Below are 17,172 nucleotides of genomic sequence, written 5' to 3' on the forward strand. Positions count from 1 at the left end.
CACCAAGTACCATTTACACCTGTAGTTCAGCACTGTATACCATTTACACCTGCAGTTTAGCACCAAGTACCATTTACACCTATAGTTCAGCACCAAGTACCATTTATTTACACCTGCAATTCAGCACCAAGTACCATTTACACCTGTAGCGCCTTGAGCACTTTGTGGATATGTGCGCTCTATAAATCTTATTATCTCATCTTAGTTTAGCACAAAATACCATTTACACCTGTAGTTCAGCACCAAATACCATTTACACCTGTAGTTCAGCACTAAGTAGCATTTCCATCTATAGTTCAGCACCAAGTACCATTTACACCTGCAGTTCATCCCAAGTACCATTAATACCTGCAATTCAGCACCAAGTACCATTTACACCTGTAGTTCAGCACTGTATACCATTTACACCTGCAGTTTAGCACCAAGTACCATTTACACCTGTAGTTCAGCACTGTATACCATTTACACCTGCAGTTTTTCACTGCATACCACTTACACCTGTAGTTCAGCACGGGTTAACAATTTAAACCTAATTGTACTACATTGTAATTTTCACTTTTTTTTGTCTTGTTTGTTTTGTAGCTGTATTTTTTATCTTGTCTTGAATTTCATACCCAGGAAACTGCATATCATGTATGTATTTATATGACGATGAATAAAGAATTTTGAATCTTGAATCTTGAACCTGTAGTTATGTACTTCTGCACTCTTTACCACTGACATCTGTAGTTGTGCACTGTTTACCATTTTCACTAGCACATCAGTTTTACCATAGTTCAAGACCCATTCACTACAATGAATATTACTTTAAAAATATTAAACCAGATAATTACTTGTCTTAAATGTACGTTTTATGATAAATTATGATAAAAAGAGAGAAACAATGCACTACCTAAGTAGCTCACGATGAATGTCCTCCCGTGGACGATCTTTAGGCCTAGCCTTAGTTTTGTAGGCCTAGCTGGTAAACAGCAGTGACGTACGAATATGGTACGCTAGCTATAGACCTAGCCGGACATTGTCTAGTTGCTGCACTGTCTTTCTGTGTTTGCCAGAATCTGTTAATACAAATTGGGGGAAACCTGGTATTTTCGCTGAAAAGTTTTGATTCTTCCATTTGTTTTTGGCCTTCACGATCGATCGAAAGTGGGTGAAGAAGAAAAACTAAAAATCAATCCGTCAAATCTGTTCACCACTTACAACTCCACTGTGTAGATTGTTAATGTCATAATTATTGGCCAAACATGTGCATATTTTTATCTACTGACAAGGTCAATGTAAATGATCAAATTTTTTTCTCAGTTCATCCTTACGGTTTGGATCAAAATGGCTTCCTTCAGCACATTCTTTCAATAGAAGCCTTATCAATAAACACCAGTAAGAATATTCTTAATGGATGATAAAGAATCGTGTTTAGATTACCTATTACCAGCTAACTAATGTCAAGATTCTTCACCATTATGTTTTGATCCATTTGTAATCCGACCCCCTGTTCATTAAGAGATCTAGCTAGATCAAATGAACATAAATTATCATATCCAGCAACTTCTTGAATTTTCTATAGTGATGTTCTTGATAGATATGGAAGCATCTTTGACAGACATCTCCAGTTTCTTTATTATCTTCATGTTTGTTTGTAGGATGTGTACCAGAAAGCGGCTGTAATCTGGTCCAGGATACTGTACCCTTCCATAGATCTTTTTAAGGGTTAATAATGACCATGATCTTGCTTCACTGCATTGCTTGGTCCTTTGTGGTTGTTGTGAATTGCAAACAATATTGTATAACTCACTTTTTCCAACAACAAAATTTTGTGCTACAGTGGGGGCGCTAGACAAGTTTAATTTGATATCATATACACTATTGACATAGTGTGCAACAGTAAAATGTATATAAATAATACATCCTTGTTGGTACACCATAAATCCGATCTCTTTAAAATGACATTAGGCCTACAGTATAATTTAGCACCAAAATTTAGACTTAATGACATTCAATGAATCCTTAAAACCATTATGATGACATCTGCTCTTCTGCGTTTGAAGTAAAAATACAAAAGAAGAATAGGATGCAGATATTTTAAACAATTTCAAGAAAATGAATAATTGTGTACAGTATTTATTCAGTAAACATTTCAGTAAAATTTTACAATAACCGATTTTTGACTATTTATACAAAATATAATTATTTACCGAATTGTGTATCCTTGCCATTGAATAGTTGTTATTATATCACATGCAATATTCTCTTATTTCAACTACTGAAAGTACTATATTAGTTTTTTTGTATATAAAAAATGTGAAATTGTAGTGTAGTGCAGAAGGCCTGAATAAGGCGCAATGAAAGAGTTCACCTCGGAGATGACTTGAGATATTGGAAGAGATGGGAGATCACACGGACTTGTTTCACTTTTTAATGAAATCAACAATCATAAAAAACGAGACAAGACATTTGCAAGCTAAATTGATAATTTTATTAAAAATACAAACACTAAATGATTATGCTAATCATAATTGTATAATTATACATATAGATAAATGCAGACAGCTCACAATGTGTACTATATTAATAGCGAGTTTAGTGGAAGGCATAAATCTATAGAGAGTTCCATATGACTATCATAGCTTATAAAGTTAGTTAAAATAGTGAGGCAATCATCGGATATGTTGCTGCATATGGATAGGCCTACACCAATTTGAAGTCACACCACCTACTCAGTTACGTACCATTACACAGGCCTGTATGCCTAAAAAAAGGGGATGTGTTGGTCTTTGTCCTAAAAAACTCCCATTCCTTATGAAGTTTTAAACCGTCCTGTATGCTCGATCGGGACTTCACCCCTAGTTCATAGATGCCGCTATCTATTATTATGGGTGTATTGTTCTCATCATTTTATTAAAATTAATTGGGACATTTATCATATTTATGAAATACAAACTCAAACAGAGCCGTTGCCTAAGCTTAAGGGTCCGGTTCGGCAAATCAAATCAAATGTGAATGTTTCGTTTTTTCATGACACTCCACCCGTAGACATGCACGTAGCCGGCACCGGACCGGAACTGTGCTGGAATAGATGTGAAAGACCTTTTCCAGTAGCTCGCAAAGTACTCAATAAATAGAAGTCATTTATATCAAAATGCACTTTTACCAAGAGACTATTCATTGCCATTTATCCCTATTATTAAACTTGTTTGCTTTATGTACCTTAATAATAATGTACTATAACATACCTAACATATCCTTACCAATTGGTTGATTTTGTATCATATATTTTGCTATATTGAACAGATGGCTTTAAACTTTGTTAAAATCTTCGAGATTTTTGTGCACCCAAATAATCTAATGAAAACAAAGCTATAGCAGCCATTGCCATCTGATCAAAGGATGTACTGAAAAAAATATTATATATTTAAATCTGCATAGCTTGAGTATATAAATATTATATTCAATTTAGTTTAGTATTTATATATTTACTTGATTAACCAACCATATTTAGTTTTTTGTCTTATGACATATAAACAACTTATTTAGGGTTTTATATTTTTAACTCGTTAGTCAGTCAACATTTTGTATAGTAATATAGCATATAATAATAATTAATATAACTTTTGTAAACATATTTGTAATCCTTAAAGAAAAAATCCAAAGTAATTAAAATGTATTAGACACTTTAAATGACTGGTACTATGGCAAAGTTCTTACTTAAATCTTTGCATTTAGCTTGAGTATATAAATATTACATTCAGATGGACAATTTAGTATTTATATATTTACTTGATTAACCAATCATATTTAGTTTTTTGTCTTATGACATATAAGCAACTTATTTAGGGTTTTAAATTTTCAACTCGTTAGTCAAAATTTTGTATAGTAATATAGCATATAATAATAATTAATATAACTTCTGTAAACATTAGCCTATTTTTGTAATCCATACTTTTAATGTTATAAACATATATAACAATCATGAAAGAATGATAAAAAACACGACGACTAGAATAGAAGTCCTTGTGTTTCTGGTACACACAAACCTTAAAGAAAAAATCCAAAATAATTAAAATGTATTAGAGGATACTTATATTAGTATAGTAATATTTGAACACATAATGCAACAAAGTATTGAAAAATCTTCACACTGTTAATAGAGATAACAGCATAGTAGTCATGATGTATTCTTACCTTTTGACTCTAGTTTTTGTATTCATCATAAATATGTTCCATATCCTGCTCTGTGGCATTGTCAGCAGGCAACTGGGAGTCATCATAATATACACTGTTAATGTGTGTACTTATTGCTGGTATGACAACATTTTTAGGAACTATGTTCGTATTCGTATTATCCATTCTTCGGCACCTAAGTAAACAAAATGTATTGTTGTTCAGTTTAGGTTGGTATTAGGGACGACATTACAAAACACGACGGGAAGCCACATGACGGTGTTCATGAATAATTTATGCATGAGCTTTAACAAAGTGGGTGGAGCTTAGCGTGACATTCCAAGAAGTTGCCATTTTCCCATTTATGACTAGAAATAATGTATATATAACCTTAAATATACAATTCAAATTACACTTAAACATGGAATTTTCAAAACTCTAAATAATATTTGAAATTTTATTTAATTGTTTAAATAATAGTAATAAATTATATTGTTATTGGGTTAAAATGAATGTGTTAAAGCGGCATTTGAATGCGAGGCTCTAGCTAGGAAGGCCTATGCTGTATCACCAGAGCCAAGCGATTCAGAAGGATCCCGTGCCATGAGACAGGAGAGGGCTCAGAGAGATATACTGCCGGCCCTCGTCTTTGCGCAAAGATGCGTAACTAATAAAATGGCTATATTGACTGTATATGACTTTACGCTCTAGCGAACACAGGATATTCGTCGTCCTCCCCTAACCGTCGTGTTTCGTAAAGTTGTTGTTATGTCATAAAATTAATGAGTTATGTGGATCTCTCCTCAGTGTTTAAAAAACACAACATTGCAAAAAGCCAGTTGTTTAAGTTGACTATAGAAAAATAGAGAAATGATAAGAGCAATAAATAAATAATAATAAATATAGTATCACCGGGCGGTTTAGAATTAATGTTCTTTGCCTGTTGTGTTTATAATAAATATAGTAATATAAGTACAGTAAATTAATCTTCATTTTAAATGCAGGCAGTAGATGACAAAAAAAAAACATGATATATATCAAAAGATATATGAAGTAAATGAGCAAGTATAAAAATGAGGCAGTTCATCATGATTACAAAATCAAAAGGGTATTGGAAGTGTTTTTGCTTCTTAAACTAGTCATCTATTTGTAAAGTACTGATGAAGGAGACTCTGATTTCTAGTGGTGAATATGGATTGGACCAAAGGCCTGACTCTTAGATTGGTAGCCAAGCATCATAACCACCAAGCCATAACTCCACTCCCAAAGTTGACAGAATATCAATAATCTTACAATTACGGTAACTACTGATTTTTAGTAGTGGAAAAACATGTGGGGCAGCAAAGATCTGGCACAATGATGTGGAACAATGATGTAGAGAAGCACAGATGTGGAATAACAATATGGAAAAACATGTGGAGCAGCAAACATGTGGAATAATGATGTGGAAAAACATGTGGGGCAGCAAAGATCTGGCACAATGATGTGGAACAATGATGTGGAGCAGCAAAGGTGTGGAATAACGATGTGGAAAAAATGTGGAGCAGCGAAGATTTGGAACAATGATGTGGAGCAGCAAAGATCTGGCACAATGATCTGGCACAATGATGTGGAGCAGCAAAAATGTAAAATAATGATGTGGAAAAATATGTGGAGAAGCAAAGATCTGGCAAAATGATGTAGAGCAATGTTATGGAACAACAATGTGAAGCAGCAAAGATGTGGAACAATGACGTGGAGCAGCAAAGATGTGGAACAATGACGTGGAGCAGCAAAGATGTGGAACAATGATGTGGAACAACAATGTGGAGCAGCAAAGATGTGAAACAACTATGTGGAGCAGCAAAGATGTGGAACAATGATGTGGAGCAGCAAAGATGTGGAACAATGATGTGGAACAATGATGTAAAACAACAAAGACAAGGAACAATGATGTGAAATAATGATGTGGAAGGACGATGTGGAGCAACAAAGCTAGAGCGATGGAATCAAATCTTGTTATATATGTAATTAAATCAATTATTTTAAAAAAAATCTGAAAAAACAATAGATCAACTAGTACTGTATGTAAATGTGAAGTATTTTTAAACCACTGAACAAAATGCGATGACCAGAAAAACATTTTCAATGGTGTAAGTATGTAAGTAAATCACTTAAAAACCTATGAAAGCATGACAATTAAATATGGAGCAAACAGCAATTTATTATGTAGCAATTTAAGATAATGAAAATTAGAATGTACATTGCAAAATAATCATATTTAAAAATCCTTTATTAGAGTAATAATTATATTGAATGTAATTTTACAAAATAAATATGCAAAGAATCAATGAATAACACCTGCAATAAATGACAAGAGCTGTAGATATCATCAAGATGACACAAGCAAGAATTATTATTCCTATCAAGTACTCTGGTAAAGATGAAGTCCCTTTAAAAAAAAGGAAAAAAAAGTGTTTAAAATCTCAGTATTCTGACATACTGTATATACATCCTGTTGTCATAGCTTAAGCAAATCGTTAAGGTTTGTATTACTGTATGGGGTGGAAGAAATTGTTCTGATTCAACTTTAAGAAATATTTAAACAAGTTTAACTATTCTCTATGCTTACTTACGCTGGCTAAATTATGATTCACTAATGAACTACATAGGACAACATAATATAAAGAGTAAAATAGAATTAGAAACTTTTATTTGCCGAGGGTAGGGGGTGAGGGTTTGAGTTGCATTCTATTCTTAAAAAAAGGGTAATTAAATAAATGTACAGTATGACTTACTCTTAACAATCAGAACTGTAAATGTACAGATTCCTTTATTATCAGCACTATCAATAACAAAACAAGTAACATCAGTTGAACCAGTTTTAAATGATGAACCAGAAAGTGGATTACAGGTAGCTGACAGACCAATTTCAGCATTGTCAGTGACTGAAGGGTTATGCCAGGTCACTGTAGATTGGTCTGTCACTGTATCTTCTTCAATATTTCCCGGGCAGGTCACAACGGGAGAACCAATATCTAAAAGAAATGCTCATCATTGTGGAATATGATGTTCTTGTTGGAATATTCATGTTCGTGAAGAAAAAATAATTTAATTTATTTTGTGTTATTGTTTTACTTGTTGCAGTGCATACAAGTTAAAGGAGTGCATAGGGCAGATGGTGTGTCTTTCGGGTTGGAACTGCTGATGCTAATGCGTATGTTCAATATCAGGCGATTCCTTGTATCTCTCACTGAGAATCTTATGCATCCTTTTTAATATAACAAAGTAAGTGAAAACATTCCATGTATAATTCCGATAAGCAGACAGTGTTTTTCTTCTCGAGTATTGAATGAAAAAATGTTGTTAGTTATTACCTACTGGGCAGAAACCAATGAATTATACTGTATGTGATTTTTTATTAGAATGGGCTCAAGTTAATGCCACTGTTGACATGAAAAACAGAGGCATAATTTGAATCTATGACACTGAGATTCCTCAGGATGTTAACTCATGCCCTCTATTTGAATTCATTATTTAATATTGTCTGAAGGTTACAAAACATCTTTCAATGTTTATTGCATTAAATTTACTGAAGAAAATTGACTATATTAAATATAAAATACAATTACCATTAATAGTAACTGTTAATACACAGCTTCCAGTATTACCAGCAGAATCCGTAGCAGAACAAGTAACAACAGTAGAACTTATATGAAAAGGTGAACCAGAAGGTGGATTACAAATAGCTGACAGATCACTATCAATATTGTCAGTGACAGAGGGATCATCCCAGGTCATCATAACTTGGTCAGTGGTTGAATATTCTTCAATGTTTCCTGGACAGGTCACAATGGGGGTATCAATATCTGTAAGAAATAGTTAAGAAATGTCCTTTTATTAAAAACACATATTGTGTATGCCTTGGGTTAAACACAACAAGCAAGATACTGTAATGATTTTGGGGGAGAAAAGATAGAGGGCGGCAGATGAGCAGGGAGTTGAAAAGGAGGAGAAGCAGAGAGCAGACGTATAAATAATAGTAGAGATTTAAAGAGATTGAAAAACAAAGTGTCAAAGAGAAAACTAAAGTGGAGTAATAAAAAGAGAGAATTATAGAAACAGTAAGTAGTAAGTGTAATTTATTTCGTGATTTCTTGTTACAAAAAGAGTGAGAAAGTTACAGGTTAGCCCGAGGCTACGCTCGCTGTTTTGTATTGGAGGTTACACCATTGTGTTGGTGTACGTTGCTGTGGAGGTTACACCATTGTTGGTGGCTACGTTGCTGTTAGAGGTTACACCATTGTTGGTGGTGTACGTTGCTGTGGGAGGTTACGCCGTTGTTGGTGTACGTTGCTGCGGAGGTTACACCATTGTTGGTGGTTACGTGCTGTGGAGGTTACACCATTGTTGGTGGTTACGTTGCTGTGGAGGTTACACCATTGTTGGTGGTTACGTTGCTGTGGAGGTTACACCATTGTTGGTGGTTACGTGCTGTGGAGGTTACGCCATTGTTGGTGGTTACGTGCTGTGGAGGTTACGCAAATTGTTGGTGGTTAAGTGCTGTGGAGGTTACACCATTGTTGGTGGTTACGTTGCTGTGGAGGTTACACCATTGTTGGTGGTTACGTTGCTGTGGAGGTTACACCATTGTTGGTGGTTACGTGCTGTGGAGGTTACGCCATTGTTGGTGGTTACGTGCTGTGGAGGTTACACCATTGTTGGTGGTTGCGTTGCTGTGGAGGTTACACCATTGTTGGTGGTTACGTGCTGTGGAGGTTACGCCATTGTTGGTGGTTACGTTGCTGTGGAGGTTACACCATTGTTGGTGGTTACGTTGCTGTGGAGGTTACACCATTGTTGGTGGTTACGTGCTGTGGAGGTTACGCCATTGTTGGTGGTTACGTGCTGTGGAGGTTACGCCATTGTTGGTGGTTACGTGCTGTGGAGGTTACACCATTGTTGGTGGTTACGTTGCTGTGGAGGTTACACCATTGTTGGTGGTTACGCTACTATTGGAGGTTACGTCATTTGTTGGTGGTTACGCTACTATTGGAGGTTACGTCATTACTGGTGGTTACGCTGTTGTTTCAAGTCCGGCGTAATAGCAGAACTAATCTAATTAATTATTATAATCGGTTGTTACTAATAATTTGGAATCAAAGAAGAATAAAGGAGGTCACTCCAAAAATTGTAATTGATTTGTTTGTTTCATTCGAGTGTACCGTGGTACCGCAGACCCTTCCCCAAAGGGAACGAACCCGAGAACGGATTTTCGTTACAATACTCAGGTTCACTCTTGTAATGTCCTTCAACAAATAGTTGGGCTCCTTGCTTATTAAATAAAATGAAAATTATTATTAAAATTATGAATTAAATGTCTATACCAAATTCAATGTTTTAAAAGCAATTTAATTCCTGATGGAATGGTTACTCTCCTGTGGCTGTTAAGAAAGAAGTATTTTCCTTTGGAAATGTAATTGGAATGTGTGTAGATGTGTAGAGATGAGTTTCTAGTAATATTATTCTAATTATGCAGCGGTTCCAGTGGGAGTTTAGTAACTTGTAAAGTACACAGAAAAATGATTGATATAGGTTAACATTCCATGTTTGGCTAAAAAGTGCAGCCAAAATAAATATGGATGTGGAATGGATGGAGAATGGTAAGATCTTGACACTTTTTTTTATTGTCTGAAGATTATAAAAATTCCTTTTCAATGTTTAGAATTCGTTGACAGTCTGATGATAACTATGTAAAAAATACAATCACATTACCAATAATAGTAACTGTAAATACACAGCTTCCTGTATTACCAGCAGTGTCCATAGCAGAACAAGTAACATTAGTTGAACCAATATTAAATGATGAACCAGAAGGTGGGTTACAAGTAACTGACAGACCAGTATCAACATTGTCAGTGACAGAAGGGCCAGTCCAGGTCACTGTTGCTTGGTCAGTGGCTGAATATTCTTCAATATTTCCTGAGCAGGTCACAATGGGGGCATAAGAATCTAGAAAATAGGAAAGGAAAATAGGAAAATAAAAGCTTATCTTTCAGTATTAAATGAAATATTTTTAATTAGAAATTGTAATAGAAAATATCAGGTATATATATTTTATTACTTTGGTATAGAGTGTAGTGTATGGATATTTCTTTATGCTTTGATGTTACAGTAGGTCAAAAAAAATATCTAGTGTACGTCTTAACTTCTACACTACAAGCATGTTTTAATATATGGCATTCTTGCAAGTTGCATATATATCGTCAATATATTAAATATAGCACAACTGATATTTCCACTAGATTGGATGCTTAGAAAGCAAATTGAATCCCTGACCTAATAGTTGCTATTAACCCAAAATCCAGTAAATTTGATCTAAAATACAGTGAAGTATGTTGAAAGGAAAATGTGCTAGCAGCTGAGGAATAGTGTAATTGTTAAAAACATGCTATCTCAAAGAACATACAGTATATCTATCAGTAAGATCTTAAACCATGTTGTAATATTGTTTGAAAATTAGGTAGGTAAACTAATATTTGCTAATGGTTGTGGGCCCAGCTCCATTTTATCAATAAAATTTGGGCCACTAGATTCCACCTTGTACCACAGAGAGACAATAATATAAAAAATAAATTCATATTACCATTAACAGTAACTGTAAATACACAGCTTCCTGTATTACCAGCAGTATCTGTAGCAGAACAAGTAACATCAGTTGAACCAATATTAAATGATGAACCAGAAGGTGGAGAACAAGTAGCTGATAAACAAGTATTAACATTGTCAGTGACTGAGGGGTCATTCCAGGTCACTATAGTTTGGTCAGTGGCTGAATTTTCTTCAATGTTTCGTGGGCAGGTTACAGTGGGGGCATCAACATCTATATAAAAAAAAAGTTAAAAGATTTACAAATAACTTTTTAAAAATTACACAAACTATTGTTGTTATACTGTGACAATGTTAGTACCCCAACACAAACTTTGCTTAATTAGGTAAATATTATAAATGTGTGATCAAAACAAGAATTTTGGAAAAGTTTTTTAATGTAATCCTTGATCTTTGCTATCCCATAATATCAGTTGTCTGGGAAGTCAATAAAAAATGCTCTAAAACACTGATGTAAAACTGGAAGAAAAATCTGTATGCAACTGACAAAGGCTACTAATATCAACTGGACAGATATTTCCCTTTCGGTAATGAAAGGGTTAAAGTAAGTGTAACATGCTATTCTAAAGAAACTACTATATGTCTGAAAAAACATCTTCGCAATGTTTGTATAGTATTAGACAGACAATGATGATATAAAAATAGGCAATAACTTTATTATTAATATTATTCTATTACCATTTACTGTAACTGTAAATATACAACTCCCTCTATTACCAGCAGTATCCCTAGCAGAACAAACAACATTAGTTGAACCAATATTAAATGATGAACCAGAAGGTGGAGTACAAGTAGCTGATATGCGAGTATCAATATTGTCAGTGACAGAGGGGTCATTCCAGGTCACAGTTGTTCTGTCATTGACTAAATCTTCTTCAATGGTTCCTGGGCAAGTAACAATGGGGGAACCAATATCTAAAAAAAAAAAAAATGGTTTTACAAATTAACAAATAAAAAAAAATAGTATAATCCACTTTTTTGACATTCACTTTACTAAGCTACTCTTAAAAATATAATTCATGAACAACAAGCTCAGTTGATATAGGTTCAAGGTATTTTAGATACTCAACTTTAGTACTATAAAATATCACAATAAACTTAAACCTCAACTTAATAAAGTGTAAGTGTAATAACTAGTATGAGGACAGGATGGTAGATTACATAGGAAATATGTCAAGATGACGACATATATACCTCAATAACTTCTTCTGAGACAGCAACAATTTGAATAAAACTGTGTTACAATAATTCTCAATTTTTGACATGAAAAAAACCATACCTTGATTATTTTTTAATACTGTCAGAAGACTACAAAACTTCTTTGCAATGTTTTTTTATAATTGAATGCAAGGCAGAAGGATAACCACTGATGTAAACAAATGGTATTACCATTGATATTAACTGTAAATACACATCTTCTCGTATTACCAGCAGTATCCGTAGCAGAACAAGTAATATCAGTTGACCCAGCATTAAATGATGAACCAGAAGGTGAAGTACAAGTAGCTGACAGACCAGTATCAACATTGTCGGTGACTGAGGGGTCATTCCAGGTCACTGTAGCTTGGTCAGTGGCTGAATTTTCTTCAATGTTTCCTGGGCAGATCACAATAGGAGAACCAAGATCTACAAGAAATAGTTGACAGATTTTTAAAAAGAACAAAAATTACATAAATATATATTTGTTAGATACAAGTACAGTACTTCAAAACATTATTTGGGTTCTCTATTTTGTTACATATTATGAATGTGTTTGGGAAATCGGTAAATAATGTCTGAAAGAAGTTTGGCTGCAGCCTTTAAGGGTACACAGTACATCAACTTAGCAGAAGTATGACATTTTGCAACATGCTGTCTCAAAGAACCTATGTTTGTTGGTAAGATTTTTAAACCATGCTGCAATAATTGTCTCACAAGCAAATTATTTCTTTGCAATACTTATAATCCTTCATCTGGCAAACGATGACTATAATTATAACAAATTAAATGCTATTACCATTAACAGTAACTGTAAATACACAGCTTCCTGTATTACCAGCAGTATCTGTAGCAGAACAAGTAACATTAGTTGAACCAATATTAAATGATGAACCAGAAGGTGGAGAACAAGTAGCTGAAAGACAAGTATCACCCTTATCAGTCACTGGTGGGTTATTCCAAGTCACTCTAGCTTGGTCAGTGACTGAATCTTCTTCAATGCTTCCTTGGCAAGTCACAATGGGGGCATCAATATCTATAAGAAAAAGTTAAAAGATAAATAAAACAAAATTACAGATATAATTCATAATTATCAGATATTTCCTTCTAAGAGGCGTAGTATAATAATGAGATATTACAAAGGTGTTTTGTACAAGAATGAATCAAAACTTACTAATGACAATAACTGTAAATACACAGCTTCCTGTATTACCAGCAGAATCCACAGCCAAACAAGTAACTTTACTTGAACCAGCATTAAATGATGAACCAGAAGGTGGAGTACAAGTAGCTGACAGACCAGTATCAACATTGTCAGTGACCAAGGGGTCATTCCAGGTCACTCTAGCTTCATTAGTGAATGAATCTTCTTCAATGTTTTCTGGGCATCTCACAATAGGGGCATCAATATCTATATTTTTAATGATATAAATAAAACTTACAGAAACTGTGCAAATTCTATGCATGCCATCATTCTTTGCATACTGATGAGCATACAGTATTTATCTTGAAAAACTAGCCATTCAGTTAGCTAGTTATGTGCAAATGAAAACCAAAGTGTGCGTAAAGATAAAGAAGGCAAATGATAGTAGGCCTAACAAAGTGGCTACTTTCAACTCTAGGACATTAAAACTTGTGCACGTAAAAAGAATTGATAATTTTATGAACAGCAGTTTGTTTATAACCAAATGAAAGTGATGATTAAAAAAAGAATTAAACTATACATTTAACTGTACAACAAAGTAGATTTATAATTCATAGGTAAAGAATAATTTAAAACTTACTGATGACAATAACTAAAAACATACAGCTTCCTGTATTGCCAGAAGTAGCTTCACTATCCAGAGCAGCTGAACAGATAACATCAGTTGAACCAGCATTAAATGATGAACCAGAAGGTGGATTACAAGTCACGTTCAAACCAGTATTAACATTGTTAGTGACTGTGGAGTCATCCCAGGTCACTGTAGTTTGGTCTGAGGTTGTAACTCTAACTTGGTCATCAGGACATACAACATTGTCTTAGAAGCAAAAACAATGTAGTATGATGTCAAACTCATTTATATGGACTGTTATGGGTTTCAACGTTTACTACAAAAGGATTATATATGAGCAATCTGTAAGGAGTGTTGAATATATTTAATTTAGCTGCCCATTAATACATTGAAAAAATATTAATGTCTTCTGAAGCAGAATTTTGTATAAAAAATATCAATCAATTTAGAAAATATAATTCCTATCCATCTCATTTTGGTCTCATTGATACTATCTATATATTAATGTTACTAAATTTTTCACGTAATTTTATGTATCTCTTCCAAAACTTTCCTGAATTTTATGGATAAACACTAAAAAAAGGCAAAAAATAACATTAATTGGACGTCTCAGCGACCAAGTTATGTCACTGTATAAACTATTCAACCTCTTTTATTGTGTACCACCATGGCCGGATCTACGAAAACCATGCCGAGCCACCAAATTAAAACAGTGTTTGGTCTCGACAGCCGGTCAACCGTATCGAATGATCGCGTCGTTGAAGTTTTAATTAATTACACCTATCCTTTGAACAGAATTTTTTGTAAATAACGGTTTGGCTCAGTGAGTAAAATGCCATGGCCATTGATATCAATCCGTATGTGTAAATAATAAGTATCACCGGTTATAAAGCTAAAATTCAAAACTAGACCACAATGTAATTACAAAACTTGCAAAAAAGAAAACAAACCTCACATAAACAAAATTGCAAAATATAAAAAACCATTGACATAAAAAAAAATGTAAATGAAGAAAAAAAAAAAACACACAAATAAAACGAATCCAAATGGATGTCCAAATATCAACGAAAAAATACACCCAAAATGTAAAAGTTTGTGTCATCTAATTTCGCTTTTTGCGTTGATTTCAAAGTCCGTAAGCAGCTGTAGTTTTAGTATTCCAATACTTCACATCTTAATTATATAACTTACCAATTCATATTTTATCATTAAAATGTTTTAATCTGACAGACTTGTCACTTTCTGAGGCGCATACCCTAGATTAATATTCACACAGCACAGTACCATATCCAGTATTGCTTTCATTTTGTAGCTTACAGTATTTCAAAGTAAAGGAATACTTCGTAACAAAATCAATGGTCGTAAATAGTTCCAAATTTGATCCTTGACAATTTGTTTTTTTTTTTAATAATTTGTCTGGGGCCGGGAAGAGTGCGCTTTTATTATACTTAATCATGCCATGCAAATATTATTAAGGCATACAAGACGGGTTACTGCTAGACCACAATTTAATTACAAAAGTGCAAATAGGTAACAAAAAAAATTGCAAAATATCAAAACCATTGAAATAAAAATAAAATGTAAATGAAAAAAAATGAACACACACAAACAAAATGATTCCAAATGGTTTGATTTGTTAAACATGAAAACAACTTAACAATTTGTGTTCCATATCCAGTATTGCTTTCATTTTTTAGCTTACATTTCAAAGTGAAGGGATAGTTTATAACAAAATCAATGGCCGTAAATAGTTCTGAATTCTTTTATTTTAATAATTTGTCACTTTGTTTACTTTTATCAGAGTGCGCTTTTATTATACTTGCCCATGCAAAGTCTATAACCATATATTAAGGCAGAAAAAGACCGTGCAGAGTAATTCTGCTAGTAATCAATAATGACACTGTATACACCAGGATCCCACTTGAATTTAAAAAGAAAACGATCGGGATTTGCGTAAAATCCCACCGGGATTTATGGTCGGGATTCCCGGTGGGATTTGCATATAATTCCACCGGGATCCATCCCCACTTAAAAAAAAAATTGATCGGGATTTCCGGCAGGATCGCGCTGGGATTTGCGCAAAATCCCACCGGGATTCCCGTCGGGATTTGTGTAAAATCCCATCAGGATTCCCGCTTTGGTTTGCGTAAAATCTCACTGGGATCCTACTTGAATGAAAAAAAAAATATCAGGATTTCCGGCAGGATCCCGATGGGATTTGCGTAAAATTCCACCGGGATTTATATTTGGGATTCCCGCTGGGATTAGTACAATCCCATCAGGATCCCACTTGAATTTAAAAAATTTTTTTACTAGGGTTAGAGTTGTTATTCATCTTCTGAGCAGTTTCCAAAGCAATTTTTTGTTTCATTGGAAGAAAATAGTTACTCTTACCAGATGTGTGGCACTGTAACATTGTTCATAATAAAAAAATATATATACTTACAATTTACAGTAACTGTAAATGTACAGATTCCTGTTTTACCAGCACTATTTGTAACATAACAAATAACAACAGTTGAACCGATACTAAAATATGAACCAGAATATGGAGCACAACTTGCTGACAAATAAGAATCATCATAATTTTGGATATAGAGGTCATCCCAAACCACTGTAATTTGGTCTGTGTCTGAACTTTGTTCAATGTTACTCGGGCAGGTCACACTGGGATAACCAACATCTACAAGAAGAAACTTTGTGTTTAATCGAACTACCTGTACATTACAAAAAAAATGTTCATCTTAAGCCTGTTTTTCAGTCGACATTGAGTTGCGTTGTGTTACGTTGAGTTTTCATATGGTAAAACGACTAGTAGGTACCTGTCCAATGGATGGGCACCGTGATAAATTAAGTGCATACATGTTCTAGAAATGGATATGTCAATATATGTATATGGCACGTCATGGTGAGAGTTAACAACAAAACCCAGAGTATTTATATTATATAATAAAGCACTTTATGTTGTGAAACCTCTCTAAGCGCTGATCATACAGTAGAAACTGAGGAAAAAACTAAACCCAAACCAGGGTTAAGTCAAACCAGTTGTGGCTTGGTCATCTCAGACTCGAGCGCCTCCTACCCTAGTAAAGAAACTGAAACGGTGAATGGGTTTATTGTATTCTTAAGTTAGAGAAGACAGAAAGTTTGTTTCCCTGCTCACACTTATAAATATTGTACTTTGATTGATGTATAATTCTTTCTTTTTTTAAATAAAATGCACATGACATTACTATACCATCCGACATGCGTCAAGATCGAGATGAGATTATACAGTCGTTTGCTGCACGTGTTCGTGGACAGTCGTCTGTTTGTCTGTAAAGTGTACGGATTCCCAGACCGTTATCTATTATTCCGATGAGATAGTGAAAGATGTTTTGATACGTGGCAATCA

The 17,172-nt window shown here is 34.1% G+C and overlaps 1 protein-coding gene across 1 annotated transcript; it reads right to left on the reverse strand.

Moving 5' to 3' along the window:
- Positions 1-2,458: 2,458 nt before the first annotated feature.
- LOC144855490 (hyalin-like) lies at positions 2,459-16,373 on the reverse strand. Its single transcript, XM_078713380.1, has 13 exons — positions 16,225-16,373; positions 13,788-14,024; positions 13,178-13,414; positions 12,803-13,039; positions 12,196-12,432; positions 11,485-11,721; positions 10,784-11,020; positions 9,913-10,149; positions 7,770-8,006; positions 6,936-7,175; positions 6,499-6,589; positions 4,180-4,354; positions 2,459-4,031 (listed from the first exon to the last, which is right to left on the reverse strand). Exons 2-12 carry the CDS (start codon positions 13,807-13,809, stop codon positions 4,189-4,191), a joined length of 2,178 nt encoding a protein of 725 aa, XP_078569506.1. The 5' UTR covers positions 13,810-14,024; positions 16,225-16,373; the 3' UTR covers positions 2,459-4,031; positions 4,180-4,188.
- Positions 16,374-17,172: the final 799 nt, after the last annotated feature.

The sequence above is a fragment of the Antedon bifida genome, chromosome 11, assembly GCF_963402885.1.
Source record: "Antedon bifida chromosome 11, ecAntBifi1.1, whole genome shotgun sequence".
Lineage (NCBI taxonomy): Eukaryota > Metazoa > Echinodermata > Crinoidea > Comatulida > Antedonidae > Antedon > Antedon bifida.

Bases quoted from the DNA above. Each gene is read 5' to 3' on its own strand.
- LOC144855490 (XM_078713380.1), bottom strand. From the start codon at position 13,809: ATGTTTTTAGTTATTGTCATCA. The intron at 12,433-12,802 runs GTAATAGCATTT...TATTTCTTGTAG, and splicing joins ATTTACAGTTACTGTTAATG to ATCTTGGTTCTCCTATTGTG. The intron at 11,722-12,195 runs GTAATACCATTT...TTTTTTTTTTAG, and splicing joins ATTTACAGTTAATATCAATG to ATATTGGTTCCCCCATTGTT.